Raw genomic sequence first — 23,153 nt, forward strand, 5'->3', positions numbered from 1 at the left:
TGTGTATAAATACATATAAATATATGTCGTCACTAACATTTCTAACTACTGACATAACTGTATGCTAAATGAAAGCAATTACTGCCCCTCTCAGCTCTTCCATAAAGGTGACTTCATACAGAAAGTCTCACACTAACATTTATGTCACAGAAAATAAAAAAGCCCGAAAAAGCTAACTTATATTGTAAATATAAACTGTTACTCATCAAATAAGTGCCAAGACAGAACTATCTGTGAATTTTGTGATTCATACATAAAATGTACACAGATAAAAAATAAATATCACACTATGTTAACTGGTTGCTGAAACTGACAATACTTTTCATGAACAGTAAGAGAAGTACTTGTGTCTTTTCACCAGAGTAAATGGGATAAATGCCAATGAGCAGGACATGAAAAATAAGGCAAAGCTTTTACACAATCCTAAATCTTTCACAGGCTGAAAAGAGGTCAGTGTTTTCACTGTGTGTCACACACATTAAATGTCACCTACAGATAATAAAGAAGTTAAGAAAATGTAATCATATATACTTCACTCACCTACTAATTCGAATTTCTAGTGCTACTCCCGTTTTGGAATTTTCAGGTACATGCTCTATTCGAAGTACAGTATCCAAAAACGTCACTTTGACTCTCCTTAAAACTGCAAAATAAAATAAATCTCAGCCCATCTCATTCATTTTAATCTTTTCATAATTAAAACTTACTATACCAATGCAACGTTTTCAAAGTACAGACTTTCATAGTGTTTTATGCATAATAAATCTGAAAGTGTTTGTTTCAAAATGTTTTTATATGCAAGACAACTGTAATTATACAGTCTTATGCTTGCAAAGATAAAGGCAGGTAGCTTGGATAGCTGGCCAGTGCAAGTGGTTCTGCAGCTATCTGAAAGACTGTATACCTGCAGTTTCATTAACTGGATCTTTGCAAGCTGCACTGTGGGTCCCTCAAGAATCAGTGTTATGTCCCATCATTTTCTCTTTATTTATTAATGAGTTAATAACGAACTTACCTAAACTTTCATTCACCCTTTACAGCTATGATAATACCTTCTTGAAAAGACTATATCTGTTATTCAAGGTCATAAAGCCGTTTTAGTTGATTTTAATAAGAGTTTAATTCTGACTCACTAATAAACTTAAACTCAACCCTCCTAGGTCAACAACCATACTGTTTAGCTCTACCTATGGACTGATGCATCAGGTTCCCTCGTCATTAAGGAACATGCTGGTATTTCAATAACCTAGCTGTGCAGTTTCATGTATCTAGGTATTTGGCTGGAGACCAACCTTACATTCACATTTCATAAAGGCAATATTGTGAATAAAATTTTAAAATAGCTGTAGTTGTGCAACAAACTAACCAGTTACTAACCTCAAAAAAAAGAAAGGAAACTGGAGTGAATACACCCATCTATCGGATAAAATATGTAGTCCCACTACAAATAGTTCAGACTCTTGTAATAGCCATCTGCTGCAATCAGCTGATAACAAGATATGTCAATTTATATTTTATCAGAATATAGGAAGAATGCACTAAAAGCCAACTTACTTCTAAACACACTTAAACTTAAGATATTACAATTAGAAAACTGCTTTTCTTTAGCACTAAAGTTGACAAAAGTACATCACTAGGTACCCCCTAAGATTTGCTGCTCAAAAACAATAACTGTGAGAGGATCCACATTTTCTCTGTCTTTAGGACACATGGCTATTAGTAAGACTTCCCCACATAGCTGGAGCAATTTGCCTGTTTGTACTGCAAATCGGCAATATCTTTTATTTTTTTTAAAGTTTAAAGAACACCCACCAGACTTCTTAAAACTGACAAGCACAATGGTTTATACAGCTATCGAGTAAAATTAGAAATTGTAACCTTAGAATGTTTTGCAGAATGTATCACAGTTGATTATTAATTATCTCTACTGCTACACTTTTTAGGGAGATGAGCAAACCACATTTCAACAAAGAAACTAATAGTAGTTTGTAATGTCTCATTTTTATATAATTATGTATTGTACTCAACACTGAGAGTAGATGCTCAGGTCATAACTAAAAAGGGACTTGGGGCCACTTCACTTCCCTGGCTAACAAAATAAATACATAAATAAATGAATAAACAAACAGAAACACACTATATGCAACAACTTTTGATTACTAATGAAGACTGTACATTTACTTCAACTTAAACAAACCACACGCAAGACTTCAAAAATCTCTACTTGACTTTGTATTGCTGTCAGTGTTCTGAAAGAATACCAAACATCCTTATATACATGACACTCATGGTGTGCCAAAGGAAAAGCAAACAACAATACAGAACTATTTCCCACTGTATTGATTGTCCACAGTGTCTTTCATGCAGTAAGAGGCAATTCTAGGAATAAGGGTAATAAACCTTTTACTAAAATCTCAACCCAACTTGAATCTGCCTATTCTCTGTGCCACATTTGGCTCCAGAAAGTTTGTTAGTGGCCTGTGGAGCTCTATTTGAAGGTGTGCACCGACTTAATATATCATCACCTGCTAGGTGAGCCTCTTTGCACTTATAAGCAGTATACATGGGTTATGACAGGGTCTCAAACTGTAACCACATTATTAAGTATTCTTGACATGGATGCCAAGAAATTCACTTCGAGAGAAAAGCTCAAGAGGCAACTCTTTGCATCCATACTGAAAAACAATCATAACTCTTTCTACTGTATGAAGTTATATCTAAACCATGTACTAAGAGTTACAAAAAAAAAAAGAAAAAGCTGGAAATAGCAGGGACAGTTTTTAAATAGTGTCCTAATTTAAATAAGCTACTTACAGAATGATGTCTGTATGTTTCTGTGGATGTATGAGGAAAGATATTAAGGGATACCTGAGAATGAAAGACCGTCATTTCCCTGATAACAGACCATAGCAGCACTTGGGGAGGGGTAACATTTGTTAAACATCTTTGAAAGTGCTGATAAGGTCAGGCCTCACTCTACAGTAACGTGTAACCAGGATATTCTTTAACCCTTTTTTCAGTGTGATCATGGGACTCCATACATAACAAAGATATTACTACAGAGTAATAAGACTAGACAATGCCGGCAGATTTAAACAATAACGACTTGTTACTGATCCTAAATTTCTAGACTTCTAATTCTAGCCTTATGACTTCTGAATTATGGAATCAGCCTTTCACACAGCATGCAACTGTTTACGTTATCCCAAAACTTAATAAACCAAAATAACTGGAAATGTTGATCATGTGGCATGCTTAATCTATATTTAAATTGTCAGTTAGGTAGTGGGATATACTCAAAGTAGAAAAAAAGCATGTCCCTCGTAGTATCACACAAGAATAGGATGAAAACTCAGACCCTGTGTACAGTCACATTAACTACCTATAATCTGACTAGAATGGACTTTACACTGTTTATCAAGAATAAATGAATTAATGTTACAGACTTAAAGGTTACAACCCTCAGGAGTTGATGATAAATCAGCAGTATATGTAGAGAGTGTTTCTACAACAGAAGTTAGAATATTAGTACCTAGCTAAAAATGTAGGTCTGCTCTAGACTAGGCAGCAGAAAAATTGTGAATGGTAGTACTTTAACAAGCTTACGATAATTTCCAAGTTTGATTAAGAGTCATATCTCCACTTGGTAATTAATGTTATTTATTTATTTATTTATTTATTTATTTATTTATTTATTTAACATTTATTTACCAGGAAAGTCAGACTTGGAACAAAGCCAATTTTCAGCAGAGGCCCTGGGAGAAATGCTCTAGATGCATGTCTTTGTAATGTGGGAGGAAAGCGGAGTACCCAGAGAAAACCCACACAAACGCAGGGTGGACATGCAGACTCTACACAAAAGGCACTCCCAGTCAAGAATCGAACCGGAGAACCTCTTGCTGTGAGGTGATAACGCTACCGCTGTACCACTGCGCCGGCTAATGAATGTATCTGATGCAAATGCAATAAATAAAATCCAATGCTGACTTCTAAAGCTGGGAGCACATTGAATAACAGCTTAACTCTAGCTCTCTAAGTGTGAAAACAGAAACTCAACAAAGAAAGCCAGTAGACTTTTGTGTTTATGGGTACATTTCAGTAAATGGCTAGTAAGTGTACTGCCTGGATGCCAAGAAAAAGGAAATACAGAGCACCTGGAAATAAATCAGCTACAAAAAGTGAAGAAGAAACACTGCCTGGGAAAGTTCTGCAGCTGTTCAGCAAAAAGCAATGGAACGTCTGGACATGACTTCCAATAACTTATAGGAAGATACAAGACAACTGCAGACAGACCTGCTTAAAATAAATGAAACACTGATGGAGTATATCAGCATAAACAACAAAAGGATGGAAAAAATGGAAGAAGCTTTAAACAGATATTCAGATGAGGTAATAAAGCTGCAAAAATCAGAGGCTGAAATGAAGAAAAGGCTGGCTGAAAATGAGACTGCTAAGGAAGAGACGTTTCAAAAAATAATACATTTAGAGGACAGAGCACTTAGGGAAAACCTGAGATTTTCTGCTATACCAGAGAAGCTGAAAGGAACAGACTGCATTAATTTTATAAAAGCACAAATAAGTAACTGGACTGGTATTACATAACAGGAGTTATTAGATGAAAAGGCACATTTTGTGTATGCTCCAAACCTGGCTGTGAGAAAGCAACCTATACCTTCAATAGTAAAGATGGAATCCTACCAGCAGAAAGAGTTGATACTGACAAAACTGTGGCAGAAGGACAAAATACTAAAAGTGGAAGACAGCAGAGCATTTGTGGAAAATGATTACTCACTGTACACCACGCAGAAGAGGAGTAAATTAATTCCACTATTCAGGGAATGTTGAGACACAGGTCATGATATTCAAACTGCTGTACCCAGCTCTCTTCAAGGTATTCTTCCCTGGAGAGACAAAATACATTTTTGATGAAGTACATGATAATGAGGAAATACAAAAGTTTGTCCAACAAAAAGTGAGCTTTAAAACAGTAGGATATTCTGTTTCTTGTTGTTCTGGTAATAAAGACCACAGAGAGACTGTACTTGTAAAACCTTTCCCAATGTTTCATTGGAAAAAGTTTGATAGAAAGAAGGGAGCACAAGAGTTAACTAGCAGAATCAAGAGTACATTGGAAATGAAGCAGAGACAGGATTTGGGAGATGAAAAGTAATAAAACCAATAACAATGTGGTACGACAATGCAATAATTATATTTGTGAAATATGACAGAACAAGAAAATTTGGAAATATTAGACTTTTTCAGAATTTGTTGGACTTTTGAAGTACTCTAATGTATATGCCCTATGTCATTAATGTTCAGAAAAATGATTTGAGGAGGTGAAGAGAGGGGAGAAAGTTAAATGTAAGTAAATAAAACATTTTTAATAGCACTCTGTTTGTGGTGTATGGTTGGGGATTTTAAATAGGTGCTGGTGTTCCTTTTTTCCTTTCTGTCTCCCTTTTCTCTTTCTTATTGTTCAGTTTTAAAAATGTAGACACTGCAATGTTAAAAAAGCCTGGTTAAAAGAGTATGACGAAAGAAAAAAATAATATGTTTTTCTCATTCTTGCATGGGGGAATGACTGGATTAAGGCCTTATATTGATTTAGTAACAAATTTTAAGAGAAAAGTAAGTAAATGGAAAATAATACTGAATATTATGAGTTTTTTTTCTACCAAATTAATATATGCTTAGTAGCAATTCTATATCTGCCCTCATGTGTCAATGGAGACAATCTGATAATGAGAAATTGGTGGTCTGATTCTCATGTCTTCATAAAGAGAATCTGATAAAGAGAAATTGGTTACAGTCTGATACAGAATGATTAGCTGGGGGAAAAAGAAAAGAGAAACTGGCTAGGAGACAACATTCTCTGAAAGCATTCAGGGGTTTTCTCAGCTGGGAAAGCTATAAAGATAACACAAAACCAATTAGCACTTAGTTGAAGCACAGGCTACACCATGCGTCTTAGCATGGATAACATTTCTTTTAGGTTAACTCAAGTCTATGAATATGGTTGCAAGTTTGGGACATTTGCTCCTATTAGGAGGGTAGAACTTCAATATTTGAACATGTACATAGTTTTGTGTGCTAATATTAAAGTAATAGGTTTTAGGGGGTATTGGGGGTTTGTTTGGTTTTTGTTTTGATGGCTTTCAATAAAACAAAACATTCTGTAAGATGTGAAATAGGCTCAAATGCATACGACAAGAAACGACTACATAAAAGTTCAACCTGCCAAACAGTGTATGCATGTAACACAAAAGCTGGAACTAGACATTTAACAAAAAAGGTGTTATACATGAAAGGTGGGAATAACAGTTTTTTTAATAAAATGATGCTTTCTGTAACATCTTTAATCTCACAGATAAATACAAAGAAGAAAGAATAGTGAACTATGTTAAAACTATAGAGTGCAAATAGCTGTGTTACAGCAGAGACACTTGGAAAGAACTGAACATGTGAATTTAATAAAAAAAGGTTTTAGGATAGTTATTCAGTGGAATACCTGGGACAAAGGAAATGAGGAGTACTTATATTAATTGCAAGAAGAGCTGCAATAGTGATAGAAGAGGATAAAAATGATAATGGCAGATTTTGAGATTCTCCACCACTTTAAATCCACCTTTACAATTTCTTCACTAGATAACACTCTCATCAAAGCTGAGCCTCACGCTAACTTACTGGGTGCAACAATCAATGACCAACTCAAATTTGACATCCATAACCAACACTATATCAAAAAAATGAAATTGGGTCTTCTCTACAGGAATAAGAAATTTCTTGCTCCCAGCTTCAAACCCACCCTTTCCCAAGCCTATCTCCTTCCATGTCTCCTCTACGCCTTCCCTATCCTAACTCACCTCCAGTCAAACCTTCTCTTCAAACTAGAACAAGCTTACAATAACATAGCCAGATTCACCAGTAACCAGCCTTATAAATCCCATCATTGCCTTGCCTTGAAACGGTTTCAATGGCTAGAATTCCTCCAGCTCTTACTACATGCCCAGCTGCAGCTGAAACACTCCCTACTAAACAAACCGCTAGCCTGCCCATCACTCTCTACCTTAGTATCCCCTTATACCCCAATCCGGTCTCTTCGTAGTTCTGACCAGTGCCTTCTAGACATCTACAAACCCAACAAAACTTATGGTAAACTCCTCTATAAATACTCTGTGTCCCTTCCATGGACTAGACTACTACCTCACATTCGTAGCATAGCATCACTAACTCCAGCTGCTTTAAAACTGAAGTCAAGCACTACTTTATGAACTCAGAAGCCTGTCCTTGCCTAAATCCTCCTTAATCTGCATTTTCCTTTCCATTTCTTTTCACTACCTGTCTACATCTAATAATTCAATGACTAATCTGCTCAGTAGACAATGCTACATTATGCTACTTAGGAAAGATATGTCATTATTGTAAATACTTAAATGTACTCGTATTATTTACTTCATTTTGTTTTATTTTTATTACAGTTATTCTTTTCACCTGATTACTGCATATGCAATTTTTACTTATGTTGTACTGCTTTTCTTGGGTTTTGTACATTGTCTACTATGTTACCTTTTTATGCTTGTATTGCTGAAGCTTTTAAACTTGGGTCTCCACTGAAAATGGGCCATTGGCTCAGATGGACTAAACCAGTTAACAAATGTCAAATAAATAAATAAAATACTACATAAAAAATACATTTGTAGTGCTAAGGGGCTACTGGTAAGGGAGGAGGATTGCACCAGCATATAGTTATATTCCACCTAAAACTGCTATAATGGAGCTTAAGAAAATTCTGGGAGGAATAATCAATTTTCAGCAAGGAATGTTACTTATAGGTGGGGACAGTAATTTGATTTGCAGCAGTGAAGATGCGTCTGGAAGGCCTAAAAGGGAAATTATAACAAAGGAGGGTAGATTTTTGAAGAAATTTATGAAAATATTTGGCATGGAAGATGTGAATTTAGTAAGAAGAGTTCAGAGTGAATTTACATATTATTCTCCAAGGTATAAAAAACTGGGCTAGGCTAGACAGAAATTACATTTCACAGGAACATGTGCATTTAATTGAAGGTCTCAATACGTACCAAACAACGAATCCAGATAATGAGCCAATAATAACCAAAATAAAAACACAGGGTCTTTCGGCTTTTCACGGTTAGGGGTCGCCACAGCGGAACTCCGGTCCGCTAATGATTGGCAGTAGATTTTTACGTACTGGCTTGCCGAGCCTAACGCACAACCTTCAATGAAAAAATGCCCATTCACGCATGTCGCTACACAGAAGACGCTCTAACTGAGAATCGAACAGGCAACGTCTAACTGTGAGGCAACAACACTACCGCAGCACCGAAATAAAAATGAGACATTGGCGCTTTCCAACCTATCTGTTGAAAAGAGAGGAATTTAAGGAATGGGCAGTGGATATTATTCAGGAGCTACTCGAGAAGATGGAAATTTATTCTGAAAATATAGCTAGGGAGTGGGATAAAATTAAGGCGGAGTTTAAAAAAGGGTGGAAATAAAAGAAAGGGAGCTACAGTTAAGAAGTAATAAGAATTATTTAGAGAGAGACTGACAAATGTTAAATCATTGCAGAATAGGGGGAAATCTCACAGAACAAAAGGATCAACTGCAGAATGCTTAGAAGAAAACAAGAGATTACTTGGATAATATACAGGAGTTTAAAAAGACTGCGGTTAAGCAGCTGTTTTTTGGCAATAAAATTAGAGCACAAAAACTTTTAGCACAACACCTCAGGCAACAGAAAATAGATAGGGCTGTCGCCAAGCTTAGGGAGTCTGTAACAAGGAAGGCAACAAGGGATCCTATAGAGGTATGATAAATATTTTGAAAATTCTATGAAAGTCTGTATAAAGCAGAAAAATATAGAAATCAAAAAAAGATACAAATGGAAACATTTATGGAGGAATTAAATATACCAAGGTTAGAAGTAGATGAGTTTCAATTACTAACGGTTAGGATAGGAGGAGAGGAGATAAAAATGGTGAGGTATAACCAATCTACAGGAAAGTTCCCAGAAATAGATGTTATTCCTGTGGAAGTTTGGAAGCTAGGATGGAAAAATTGATAAAGATCTGGAAGGTTTTGTTTAACAGTATTTTAAGAGGAGAAGTACCAACATCCTGGAAGAAAGCGGTGGTAGCTGTAATACCTAAGGAGGGTAAAGATCTATCAGATCCAGCTTCATACAGGCCCAGTTCAATATTAAACTACGATCATAAAATGTTCATGTCTATAATGCTTTATGGAACGGAGGCAAACATTTGACAAAATTAACCGAACATTGATGATCCAGAACGAAGCAGAATGCAAGAAAATACCATTGTTATTGGTGGGTCTTGATGCAGAGAAAGTATTTGACAGAGTAAGCTAGGACTTTATGAGCAGGGCAATGGAGCACTTGCATTTACTGAAAGAAATTATAAGGCTAATTAGGACGATATATGAGGGATTGGAGGTGAAAATTAAAGTGGGCAGGGCCCTCTCTGTTAATTTATGCTTGAGCAGAGGAACCAGACAGGGGTGTCCTCTTTCCCCTTTGTTGCATGCATTACATTTAGAACCATTACATGCATTATATTTAGAACCATTGCCAAAGAAAATAAGGGACTCAGAAATTCAAGGATATAATTGGCATGGTAGTCAAGAAAAGCTGGCTCTATTTGCAGATATTATTATTATACACCTGACAAAACCAGAAAGAGACACTTCAGTGTTATAGAACATTTTGAGACAGTTTCAAATCTTTTTGCGTTACAAAATTAATTAAGCTAAAACATAGGTAATTGTGGTAAATTATGTACCCACATACGAACTGGTTCAGCAAAATCCATATTTATGGGGATACGATAAAATGAAGCCATGTGGGATAAGTGGATTCTTCCAGTAGAATAGGGCAGATTGGGATTACCCGATTTGAAGGGGCATTTCAGAGCCACACAGTTAACGCTCCTATACATAGCACAAGCAGAAAACTGTAATTCAAACTGAAAAGGGATGATTATGAAACAGGGTGAAGCTCAAGAAACAAGGAGAGACTGGGATTTTGGATGCAGGCCTTTAAGGAGAATAACAATAATCATACAGAATATCATATTCATAAAGTAGAAGAAAGTATCCTAAGAACTAAGTCAACATGGGAAGTGAGAAAGGAGATTCTGCCTATAGGAATGACTACAATTAAGGATATAAACAATAGGCAAGAGGGGGCTGGAATTTATTGGAGAAAACTGACAAGGGAATCAAACTATTGGGAGCAAATAAATAGAAAGGGAAAGATCACAGAATGGAAAGATGCCAAGAATTTATCTGGATTGCAGGTTTGAGATTGTCTTCCCTATCACGGAGTGATATCAAAGTATACGCAAAGAGAAAGAAATACTGGGTCCTAAACAAAACAGTAGCACTGGTAGAGTTTTTAGTAGAATCTAGAACAGAAGCTGTGGTTGAAAACAGAATAGTTAGTAAAACATATAAAATATTACATGACAACTATAAGAATCAATCAGAGGAGGTTAGAAAGGATTGGGAAGAGAGACTGAACAAGCAATTCACAAAGAAACAATGGGAGGATATATGTATGTCTCCCAAATATGCAACAAAATCTAGAAGATTTAGGATTTTTGCTTGAAAATCTTTACATAGATATTTTATACCACAAGTAGACTCCAGAGAATATTTCCTCAGGTAGACAGTAAATGTTGAAGGTGTGACTGGGAAGACAGAGGTAATTGGGAACATATTTTCTGGGAGTGCGGGGAGTTGGTAGACTTTAAGGATTCCCTGTGGGATGCACTCTTGAAGATGCTGAGTGGGCAGATTGGTGTGATGAGGGAGATGATTTTTCTGAGCTATGATACAGAATCAGAATTGCCTAGACATGGTAAGGCCTTGCTGTGTCTAATTATGGTGGCTGGCAAAAAAGAAATTACTAGAAAATGGAAACCAAAATCGAAACCAACGATTCTAGAAGGAGTGAATATACTAACAGAGATAAAACAACTGGACATGAGATCTTTAGAAAAGGGTAGGAAAAACTACATAGGAAAAAATGGGAATTGTGCGAACAACACAAACAGGGGAGGAATGCAGTTTAAAAGAAGGCAGGACATAAATGAGCTATGTAATGTTTGACTGAAAATGACTGGGTAGATTATAAGTGATGAATAATCTTTGCAACTGACAGTGTGTCCGTATGGTTTGTGATGTAAATTACTTGCCACTAGGATTGTGTTGGTGTGGTTTGTTTTCATTTATATCAATGTAGGAGTGCCTATGTTGCAAGCGGTGGTTTAATAAAAATGTTTATTGTTTAAAAAAGGGCAGGAATTGAATAATTTATGTAATGTTGCTTGGGTTATAGGATATACAGCAATATGTGTGAAGTATAATGTTTGTGAACATGAACTTGTTAATACAGTTTGATTACTTTTATATAAATGTAAATTTGCCTGTGTTACAAGTGATAATTCACTAAAGAGGTTTAAAAAATAAAACTGAATGTTGTATCACAAATGCAAATGACAGCACTTTTGGTTCTTTTAAGTTAAAAGTCACCTTGCCAAACCTTCCAAGACAGCTGCACACCAATCAACAGCATAACTTCAGCTCTCCCAGTGTGAATCAAAAATTGAGAAAAAGGAGTGCCATTAAAAATATGCCATCAAAGACAAGGTGATGAGAAAATACTACCTGGGAAGGATTCTACAGCTGTTCAGAGAAAACGCAGTTCAAACTTCAGCTTTGGTTCAAGAGATGGCTTCCAGTAATTTAGAGGAAAAATAAATCACACGTAACTCTGAGGTAATTAAAATAAATGAAACAATGAAGGAATACATCAATTCAAACAACAAAAGGCTGGTACAATGGAAGAAGCTTAAACCTAGCCACTCAGGTAAACTGATAAAACTGCAAAAATGAGTGGCTGACATGAAGAAAAAGTTGGCTTGAATTTGAGGTTTCTCCAAAAAAACTGTATAAAATAATGGTAGAATTAGATGACAGAGCAGAGAGAGAAAACCTGAGATTTTATGCTGGGCCAGAGAAAGTGGAAGGAATAGGCTGTATTGGTTTTATGAAAGCAAATATAAGCAACTAGACTGGTCTTCCACAACATAATTTTAAATGTTAAATTGATAGGGCACAGAGTGTATGCTCCAAACCTGGCCATAAGAAAGCAGTCAAGACCTATATTAGTAAAGATTTAATCATACCAGCAGAAAGAGTTGATCCTGACAAAAGCATTGCAGAGTGGCAAAGTATTAAAAACTGGAGACATCAGAGTGTTTGTAGAAAATGACTGTTCACTGTACATCTGCCAGAAGAGAAGCAGACTTATCCCAGCAATCAGGGAATATCAAGAGGCAGGTGTGAGAGTCAAGCTGCTATATCCAGCTGTCTTCAAAGTGTTTTTTCCTAGAGGATCAATGTCATTTTTTGAACCAGAAGAGGCTGAGGAGGAAATAAAAATGTTTATTCAACAAAAAGTGAGCTAGCAAACATAAGGGAACTCTGCTTCACATTCCTCTGATGGTTAGGTTCATAGAAAGACTTTGCTAGTGAAACCTTTTCCAATTTTCCAAAGGAAAATGCTAAAGAGACAGAAAAAAAGCACAGGAGTTGACTAGAAGAATCAGTACTACCTTGGACGTGAACCAGAATCTGGTGATGAGAGATGGAGATGAACAGGAAGAAGCCCAGCAACTCAAATTAGGGAATAAATGGAAGACTATAAAGGATCTTATCACATTTGTGAAATATGATTTTTCCAAGAAAAAAGTGGCTGAAAGACACTGGACTTTTGTTGACTTTGTTAAACTTGTGGGTGGACTATAAAGCATATACCACACTTTATGCAATTAATGTTTACAGAGACACTAAAAGGGGGAAACTAACTAAGTAAAACAACTTTTGTTTTTATTAGTATTTGTATAAAGCATTTCATAATATAAACTGTACATTATACACAGTAAAAAATTGTGCAGTGTTCAGTCATGTATTTTACTTATAAGAGCAGTCTTTTCAGTGACCGTTGTGTGTGTTAAAGATATTAAAGGAAACAAATATTTTTAGTTGTAAGAAATGTAGGCTTTACATTATAAGAGGAGAACAAGCCTGGACAAAGGCAAATTTAATGTTCATATGCTGTGATCTTACTCTGCTAGGATGGGGTGGGGTATAAAGTGCACTGATTACCTTATGCGCAGAATTAGGATATTTTCTATTTTTATTTTGCAAGGGTGAATGCCTAAATTACTACCTTTGGTTTAAGCTGTAAACAGGCATTTTTGTAAGCATGTAGGCTTTAAAAATAAGACAAAATGATGAAAGCCATGAGAATTCTTCTTGCAACTGCATTAGCATGTTTGTTTTCCAATGGCAAATTTTCAGTGGAGTCAAGATGCATGCAGCTGAGGGTAGCTGCGCATTCCTTTTTGAGTGAAATTTATAAAGACATATTTTGAGTATATTTCCATGGAGACAAGCTTACTGCAGGTGCAAGCAGTTAATCTTGAGAATTCTGGGTATTCTCTGCTGTGGGAAATGCAAAATTTAAAGGTAAAATTGCAAGCAGTTCAATGATAAAATTAAGTCTGAATTTATGGAAAGTGAATAAGAGGTAACAACCTACCTAGCAGCCTTAATACTTTAATGCTGTTAACAGAACCATGTACCATTAAGTTTTATTTAAAGACAGCCAGTGCACTTTTTCTAAGGGCTAAAAGTTAATGTTTTCTGAAAGAATACAAGCTGTTTTTCATACCTGGCAGGGAAGAGAGAAGAAAAGAACAAACAGCAATCAGTGTAAGTGGGAATACAGGCTGTAGCATGTGCTTAACAAGTGTAAAAGAAAGCTATGTACTTATCATAACAATAAATCCACATTGTCTGTCTCCATCTGGTTCAACCTTCAGGCCTTCAGATCCAATTCAGATCCATCTTTGCCAGTTTCAAAGTCTTTAGCCCACTTGGCTCCACCTCTCCTATCCATAACTTCCCACTCCTAGTACTAATCCTTGTATTGAGTTTGTCCCTGAAAACCTTTACAATAAACATAATCCTGGAAATACACACTAAAAAACTAATTTTTAATAAGCCCATGAGGATGCAGGACTAAAAAAAGTAGGAAACAAGTGACCGCCACTGTCCGGTCATCTCAGGAATTAAGACTTGCCAAGTTAACATAAGGCTGGGACAGGAGGGTGGGAAGGTTGAACAAGACAAAGACAGTCAACACGGATCTATTGTTATGGTAAGTAGATAACTTTCATATCAGATGTCTGCTCTGTCTAGCTTCAACCTATGAGATGGAGTCTCAGCCACAAAAAATTGCTCAGGAGGAACTAAGGAAGAATATTCTACAACACAGTGGAGCCAGAGGAAGCCCTGGATCTAAACTGAATATCCAGGTTATAATGCTACACAAAAGTGTGGTGACCCAGCCAAGTAGCAGCTGTACAAACTTTGTCCACTGATACCCTAAAAAAGAAATCTGTACAAGTAGCCATAGCTCTTGTCAAATGACCCTAAGGCTTTTGTAGAAAGATCCTGCCTTTCAAAGAATTTACAAACAAAATACAATCTAACAACCACTTGGATAAAGTCCCTTTGGACACAAGTAAGCCCAGCCTGGATTTTGAAAAGAAGACAAATAATTGACTGGATTTTCTGAAAGCTTTAGTATGATTCAAATAAAATCTCAATTGGCTATATACATGCAGACAATGCAAAAGGTATTCAACTTTACTGGAGAAACTGGGGGAAAAAACAAAGGAAGATGAATAGAACTATTAATGTTATTCACAGAAGCTATCTTTGGCAGAAAGGAAGGGTTCATATGAAAAGAAACCCTGTCTTTTTGGAACACCAAATAAGGAGGTGAAGAATCAAGAGCTTGCAACTCTGAAACTCTCCCTGCAGAAGTAATTCCCTGGGCCTCCGCTGAAAACAGACAGATCTGTCCAGTCGAACCTCCTCGGTAAAAAAATGTAAAATAAAATAAATCACCATGAAAAACAGTTTTTCAAGACAATAGCTTCAAATCAGAAGTAACTGAAGGTTCAAACAGAGGACCTGCAAGGACATGTAAGGCAACGGGAGATCACAGGCAGGAACCAGATCCCAAACTGGTGGACATAGCAAAAAGGTATCCTTGAGGAACACCTTGGAAGGTCTTGAGGGAAGCCAGCGGCACATCCCCTCTAAATATAAATGTTAAGAGATAGACGCCAACTGCCCTTTAATCATAGAAAAACTAGAACCTGCCTGAATCAACTCAGCAAGAAAATCCAAAACAGATTCCAAAGGGGCAGAGAAAAGATCCAGTCCCCAATACTCTGCCCACAAGAAGAACCTTCTCCATTTACTGGAATACAACTTCCTAGTAGATTGCTTTGGAGATGATGACAATATAAGAACAACAGCCTGTGAAAGCTTGGGACTTCTGGCCATCAAGTGAACTGGAGGAACCATGCAGTTAACTTGAAAGATTGAAAGTTGGGAGGCTCCAGACCTGCTGGATTAGAAATGAGACCTGGAATGGGATCCATTACCCAGAGGATACTTCAGAAGAGGCCACAGGAAGGGAAACCATATGTGAAGATGCCAAAAGTGGGTTAACAGGATCACTACAGCTCTGCAACAGGAACCGAAGATCAGCTAAAAAAAGTCCCAGGGACCAAGCAAGCATCACAGCTTCCCTGGGCGACTGCCCTGGAGGGGGACAATGGCGTAATAGCTGCTGCACTTGGTGCTAAATGGGGAAGCTAAAAGGTCGCAACATGAAGTGTCCCAGCACTGAAAAATCTGAGCTGCAACTTTTGGATTTAGGGCCAGATTGTTGAACTTCCCTGAGATGTGTCTTGCCATCAGAAACTATTGAGAAGAAATCATCCACTGCCAAACCCTCATTGCCTCTCAACAGACAGGATAAGACTGTGTTCCCCCATGTTTGTTGGGATACCAAACAACAGGCATATTGTCCATCTTTATCACAATCACACCTCTGGGATGAATGTCCTGAAAGGCCTGCAATACAAGGAGGACTGCTCTCATCTCCAAAACATAGATGTGAATGTGGGCCTCCCTTTGAAATGCTCCCTTACCCCAGAGGAAGCGACCATGTTGACCATGGCCGAAGGAAAATAAATCATGAACAGTTTCTCATCGGTTACCAAGGCAGACTGCAACCACCAATGAATTTGGTTGTGACACACCTTCATTAACCTAATGGGAAAATCCAAAGGATGAGTAAGTAGAGACCACTGGAATGACCAGAGTCAATTGCAGAGTCCTCATGTGACATCTGGTTAAAGGACCTAACCCTACAGATGCTGCCATATGACCCACAAGCTTCAATAACTGCATGTGCTGGAGGCTTCAGAGATGCAGACACTGGCAACACCCTATCCTGAAGGCTAAAACCTCTGGAATTGGGAAACCTGGCAATTTGCCTGACTGTGTCCACCTGACAGCCTATGAATTCTAAAATCTCTACAGGCTGGAGGCTCGATTTTGGATAATTGATCACAGTGCCTAAATTGTCAAACAGCTGCAGTACATAATCCCTGGCCAGGTATCAATGATGCTCTTGTGGGGGGGGGTGAGAAGCCAATCATACAGGTATGGAAAGATTTGAACCCCCTGCAGCTGGAGCCATGCTGTGACCACTGCCATGCACTTGGTGAACACCTGGGGGGGCTGTGGTGAGACCAAACAGCAGGACCCTGAACTGATAATAATTTGCCCCTAGCTGGTTACTCAGAAACCTCCTGGAATGCTTGTCTATCCTGATGTGATGGTAGGAGTCCTTGAGGTCTATTGAGCACATCCAATCATCCTTCCTCAGAAGAGTTAAGATGGACTGCACTGTGACCATCCAGAACTTGGTCTTTTTGACAAACTGATTTAGTTTGCTTAAATCCAAACTTGGTTTGAGGTCCTTTGTTTTGAAACTAAAAAGAACCTGGAATAGACGCCAGATACCTTCAAATCTAGTAGGACATCCTGAATGACTCAATTTACAAGCAGCTTGCATATCTCTGTGGCTGCATAATGTCTCTGGTGGGGTGGAACACCTGAGAGACATTTCTGGCGACAATCTGGGACTTATAAAAAGGGAATCTAATAACCTCTGGATACAACTCTTAGTACCCATGCTTCTGAGGTGATGGCCTCTCAAGCTTTTGGGTAGAAAGCCAGACAACTTCTGACCGTCTCCAGAAAAGAACAGTCATATAACCCTTTGGGGTCACTGAAAGAGTCTGCTGTAGAAAGCCCAGTGGAACCCCTAATTCTGTGGACTGCCACTGCCCCACATGCAGTGTCCATTATGATTCCCCCCGATCCTCAGGAGGAACCCTCTGAAGGAGCATCCTGGGAAGAGTGCTGTGACTTTCTGTAGAACAGACACTTAGCCACATTCTGATTCCTTGAAAAGGTCCACCTGGGGGTAGAAAAGTATACTCCAATGGCAGACTGTCTTCCTGTCTTGCCCACTCCTTGTCAGACTATCTTTAACTTTTGGCTAAAACTGGGAGGACCCATCAAAATGGGTATTGACAAAGCACATTTTTGAAACAGTCTCGGAGGTTACATAAACATGTACAAATGGCACCCACATAGCAAGACCCAAGTCAGATAACCAAGACACTCCATCTGCAGCATTTGAGATAAGCCTCATAGAAACACTGTCAATAGAAATCAGGGCACTGAGTCTTCAGCATCTTATGCCTTTCTGGAGACTGCTGTGTCTTAAGGGTTACTGACACTTCAGACACTGAATCTCTTTGAAGTCTAGCCAACAAGCAATTAAAAGCTCTCAGTGCAAAAGATGCTGAGGTATAGGAATACTTCCCTAAATGATCCAAGGCCCAAGACTCCATCTTCGGGGGTGAACCAAGAAGCTCTCCTCAGAAATCATCTTCTTGGTGGCTGCAGCCACCACAACAGCATTGATGACCAGACCTTTATTCCAGTGTAGCCTGTCCTTGGGGAGAGACAGCACCTTAACCAGTTTCTTGGAAATAGTCTCCACTGTGTTAGATTCCTTCCATGCTCTCTGGGACACTAGGTCTAAAATGGCATCTGGAGGGGGAACCACCCAAGGTGTGGATGGGCCCTATTCCATAGACCTCCAGAAATACTTCTACAGCAAGGGGGCTTCAGTGGTCCAGCCTCCATGCTGGTGACATAGCACAAATAAGTTCCTAAAGGAGGCGTTGTCCCACAGAAACCTAGGGGATCCCTCTCCTTCCTTGAGCTCAGTATCCTCAGTGAGAGAATCTTCAAGGAAGTCAAGGTATTTCCTCTTAACCTCTTTCCCAAAACCTCCCATTCCGACAAAGCTGGGGAGGAGGAGGGAAGAATCTGGGATCTCCTCCTTGTGGCCAGACTGGAGGCTTGCCAATGTAGGCTTTCCAGCAGCAGACCAATGAGTAGCTGCAGTCACTGATGAGAAAGGGGCAGGAATACATACTGAAAAAGTCTGAGCCTTCTCCTGAGCAGAGAACATCCTCTCAACATCCAAGGCCAAGGTGGAAGCTGGCCTCTCAGGTCCGAGGGCTCCAGAACCTGTAGCTACCAGAGACAACTCCAAACCCAAGTGAGATGCACCTATTCCTAATATTGAGACTGGTGTCAAGCTGTCCAATACTGAAGCCCCTAGTGGCAGTGATGAAGCCAAAGTAGGAACTGTTGACCCTGATCTGAAAACTTCTGTTTTGAAAACATGGCTGAGAGGTCCCACCAGCCCTGAAAAAAATCTGAGTCAATGCAATCAAGGAAAGGGTCAGAATTGAACATGGTGGAAATTCAGCTGGCCCCAAAGACCTCAGATCTGAAGGAGCCAAGAGAGGAAGCCAAAACAATAGAGCCAATATTCCTGGTACCAGACCTGGACCTGAAGGGATAAGGCCTAACTGCATCTGTATCTGCAAAAAAGAACAAATCTGCTGCTCCAATCCAGAAGTTTTAATGTTGCCCAGTAACCTTGATGACCAGATGGATGAGACCACCATGGGGGTCTTAGAAGGTCTTTTGGATGAACCAGACCCAGTACGCCGAATTTGAGCCAGAGAGACTCAGAACCAGGATGGGAATAGGGAAGACTCCAGCGACCATTCTGATGGGGCAGATGACAAAATAGGGGCGACTGACTTACCTGAAGGGTAGGAAGGGGCTTAGGAGGCTTGGGGCTGGAAATAGCGCCTTGCTAATCATTGGGACTGGCTCTGAGAAGTCGGGGCTGATATCAATGCCTGGGCAACCAGGGTTCTCGAAAATCTTGGGACCTTCAGGAACTGCGAAATCAAGGAAGCAAGCTCAGAAGCTGAACAGGGCCTCTTGTGATCTGCTTTGGAGGTTCTGTAGTCCCATTGTCAGAGATTCTTGGACCCAGTCTTTGGAGATGAGAGAGAAGCTACCCTAGAAACAGAAGGGAACTGTGACCAGTAGAGAGAAGTCCTTTGAGGACCAATTTTGCCCTACACTCATTAATGGCTCTTGTTCTGAATCCCTTACAAATGTAGCATTCCTAATCCAGATATGGAACTCCCAAACAGTAGACGCACTTAAGGTCTGCATCCTGGGGTGGCAATTTGTGTCTGCAGAACAAGCAATTTTAAAACCTTTGTCATTACTACAAAAGAGAACAATAATAAACCACAAAGGCAACCTATCACACACAAAAACACTAACTAAAATTAGGGAGAAAAGACAAAGAGGGAGACCAAAGGGCTTGAAAACCACAACAACAAGAATAAATTACCTATCTGCTACCTTACTACAACACAGAACTACAAAAAATATACAAAAAGGGTAAATGAATGGCAAAATCTTACCACTAGCTCTACTCTAAAGTCCCAAAATCTGAGAACACTGAGTGCAGCCAAGACTGAGCTGCTGACCTGAATGGCAACAAACTTGATCTGGGGATTAGTGTGAGGAGTAGGTTTTATGGGTAGGGAAGGCAGAGTCAAGTGACCTAAAGACTTTGAAACTGGCAGGTGTTGGATCTTAAGTCCCATAGGTTGATGCCAGACAGAGCAAAAAACACTGGATCTTTAATTTTAGGTTAGATAATGCCTGCAGGTGCAGCTGTCAATTTGGGGCTATTGTTCCCTTCTGGAGAGTTAATCTTCATGCTTTGAAGATGTGCATAGTGTTGTGTATTTGTTCCAGGTTAACAGGGATGGGAGTGTTTTGCATTTAGTTTTTTATTTGAGGGTTTTCATAAGAACAAAAAGTCTTGAAAATGTGACATAGGTTCAAATGGAGATGAGAAGAAACAACTGTACAAAAGATCAGCCTGCCAAACGTTAGTACATGCATGTAACACAAAAGCTGGGAATACTTATTCAAAAGAGCTGTTATGTATAACAGGTGGATAAAATAGCTTTTTATCATGATGGTTGTGCTATCCATATTATCCTGGAATGTAAATGGCCTTTACAGATAAAAAAGGAAAGAGTACTGAATTATATTAAAAAATGTAGAGTGCAAATTGCAGTGCTGCAAGAGACACAACTGGAAAGAAATGAGCGTGTGAATTTGACAGAGAAAGGATTTCAGAAGGCATATTCAGCAAAATATTAAGGACACAGGAAAAAGGGAGTAATTATACTAATTGCTAGAGGGTCTCCAATAGTGACAGATGAGAAAAAAAGTCAAAATGGTAAATATGTGGAAGTAAGGGCTCTGTTGGCAAGGGAGGAGGATTACAATGGCATGTATTTATATTCTGACAAAAAATGCTATTATGGATCTTAAGAAAAATTTGGGAGAAATAATTAGCTTTCAGCAGGGAATATTATTTATAGGAGGGGAAGGAATATGATTTACAATAGTAAGGATGTATCAGGGGGACCTAGAAACGACAATACAACAAAAGACATAGCATATTTCTGAAGAAATGTATAAAAATATTTGGCATGCAAAATGTGAATTCGGTGGTAAGACCTCAGAATTTACATATCATTCCCCAAAGTACAATAACTGGGCTAGACTAGCTAGAAATTATATTTCACAGGAACATGTGCATTTAATTGAAAGCTTCAACACACATCTAATAACTACTGATCACATACCAATAAAAACTAAAATAAAAATGCAGGGTAATGAAGTAAAAACAAGACACTGGTGCTTTCCCACCTACCTATTAAAAAGACAGGAATTTAAGGAATGGATAGTGGAAATTATTTAAGAGTTATTAGGGAAGACGGTAATATCTTCACAAGTTACAGCCTGTAACTTGTATAAATAGAAAATAGAGGTTAAAAATATAGTCAAAATAAAAGAGAAAGAGATATGGTTAAGAAGAAACGGAAATTGCTTAGAAGGTCTGACAAAGGTTGAAATATTGCAGAATAAGGGGAATCTCACAGAACAAGAGGAGAAGCAAATGCAAAGTGCTAATGAGAAAAAAAGGGTGTATCTGGATAATATGCATGAATTTAGAAAGACTGCAGTTAAGCAAATATTTTTGATAACTCACAGCACAAAAACTTCTAGCATAATGACTTAGGCAAAAGAACACTGAAAGGGTTGTCACCAAACTCAAGGAACCTATAAAAAGAAAAATAACCAGAGACTCTGTACAGGTTTTAGAGATATTCTGGAAATTTTATGAAACTTTGTATAAAGCAGAGAAATGTAGAAATCAAGAAACAGTACACATTGAAATATTTATGGAAGACTTAATCATGTCAAGGTTAGAGGTAAAGGAAGCTCAACAACTAACAGTTAAGAAAGGAGGTGGAGGCTACAAGATAAAAAACAGTGATATATATAATCAAACTTTAGGAAAGTCTACAGGAACAGATGGTATTCCTGTGGAAGTTGGGAATAAGCAGGGAAAAAAGTGATAAAGATCTGGAAGATTTTGGGGATTTCAAGATGGCTGCACATTGAGTTGACAGCTTAATTCTGTCTCTCCCAGTATGAAAACAGAAACTTAAAGAAGGCCAGTAAACCTAGATTTCTGGTAAACTTCAGTAACTAGCTAGTAACTACAGTGCCTGGATGCCAGGAAAAAGAAATATAAAGGATCTGGAGGAAAATCAGCTACAAACACTGAGAAAGAAGCACAGACTGAGAGGAGTACTGCAGTGGTTCAGCTAGAATCACTACAAGTTCCAGACATGACTTCCAGTAATCTAGAGGAGAGTATACAGCAGCTACACACAGACCTGGTTAAAATAAATGAACACTAAATATGAACACAACCAATAAAACGTTGGGAAAAAAATCAAAGAAGTTTTACACAATATTCAGATAAGGTGACAGAACTCCAAAACTCAGAGGATGAAATGAAGAAAAGGCTGACTGAATATGTGACTGCACAAGACGTTTCAAAAATAATTTAATTAGAGGACAGAGCATGTAGGGAAAAACTGAGATTTTATGCTGTATCAGAAAAGTTGGAAGGAACAGGCAGTATTAATTTTATGAAAGCACAAATAAGCAACTGGACTGGTATTCCACAGCAGGAACCGTTAATTGAAAGGGCACATCATGTGTATGCTCCTAATCTGGTTACTAAAAAACAACTTAGACTTTTAATAATAAAAATGCAGTCTTATCAACAGAAGGAGCAAATTTTAACAAAACTGTGGTAGAAAGATAAATTGCTAAAAAGTGGGAGATAGTAGAGTGTTTGTGGACAATAATCACTCGGTGTACACCAGGCAGAAGAAGAGTACATCTATTCCATTACTTAGGGAATGTTAAAAGGAGCCGTGAGATTCAAACTGCTGTACCCAGCCATCTTCAAATTGTTTTTCCTTGGAGGGGATAAATCACTTTTTGATGAAGTACATGCTAAGGAGGAAATACAAAAGTCTGTTCAACAAAAGGTAAACTGTGAATCAAAAGGAGGTTCTGCTTCATGTTCTCCTGGTGCTAAGGGCTACACAGAGACTGAGTGTGTGAAATCTTTTCCACGGTTTCAATTCCCTGAGAAAAGGAAAAAAACATAAGAATTGACAAAAAGAATCTGGAATATGCTGGAAATTAAACCGAGATAGAATATGGGAGATGGAGATGAATAGGATTAAAACAAGTAACTTGGAAATCGATAACTCTGGGATGATAAAGCCATAATTATATTTGTGAAACATGACAGAACAGGAAAATCTGAA

The 23,153-nt window shown here is 38.2% G+C and overlaps 1 protein-coding gene across 1 annotated transcript in view; it reads right to left on the bottom strand.

Moving 5' to 3' along the window:
* The window catches only part of ATG2B (autophagy related 2B), a 1,825,281-nt gene that overhangs the window by 1,699,591 nt on the left and 102,537 nt on the right, over positions 1 to 23,153 (bottom strand). Inside the window, exon 3 of the mRNA XM_044074646.1 lies at positions 541 to 643. Within this exon, the coding sequence (XP_043930581.1) occupies positions 541 to 643 (103 nt within the window). The remainder of the gene's footprint in view (positions 1 to 540; positions 644 to 23,153) is intronic.

Source organism: Protopterus annectens, chromosome 6.part0 (genome assembly GCF_019279795.1).
Source record: "Protopterus annectens isolate FY-2018-M chromosome 6.part0, PAN1.0, whole genome shotgun sequence".
Lineage (NCBI taxonomy): Eukaryota > Metazoa > Chordata > Ceratodontiformes > Protopteridae > Protopterus > Protopterus annectens.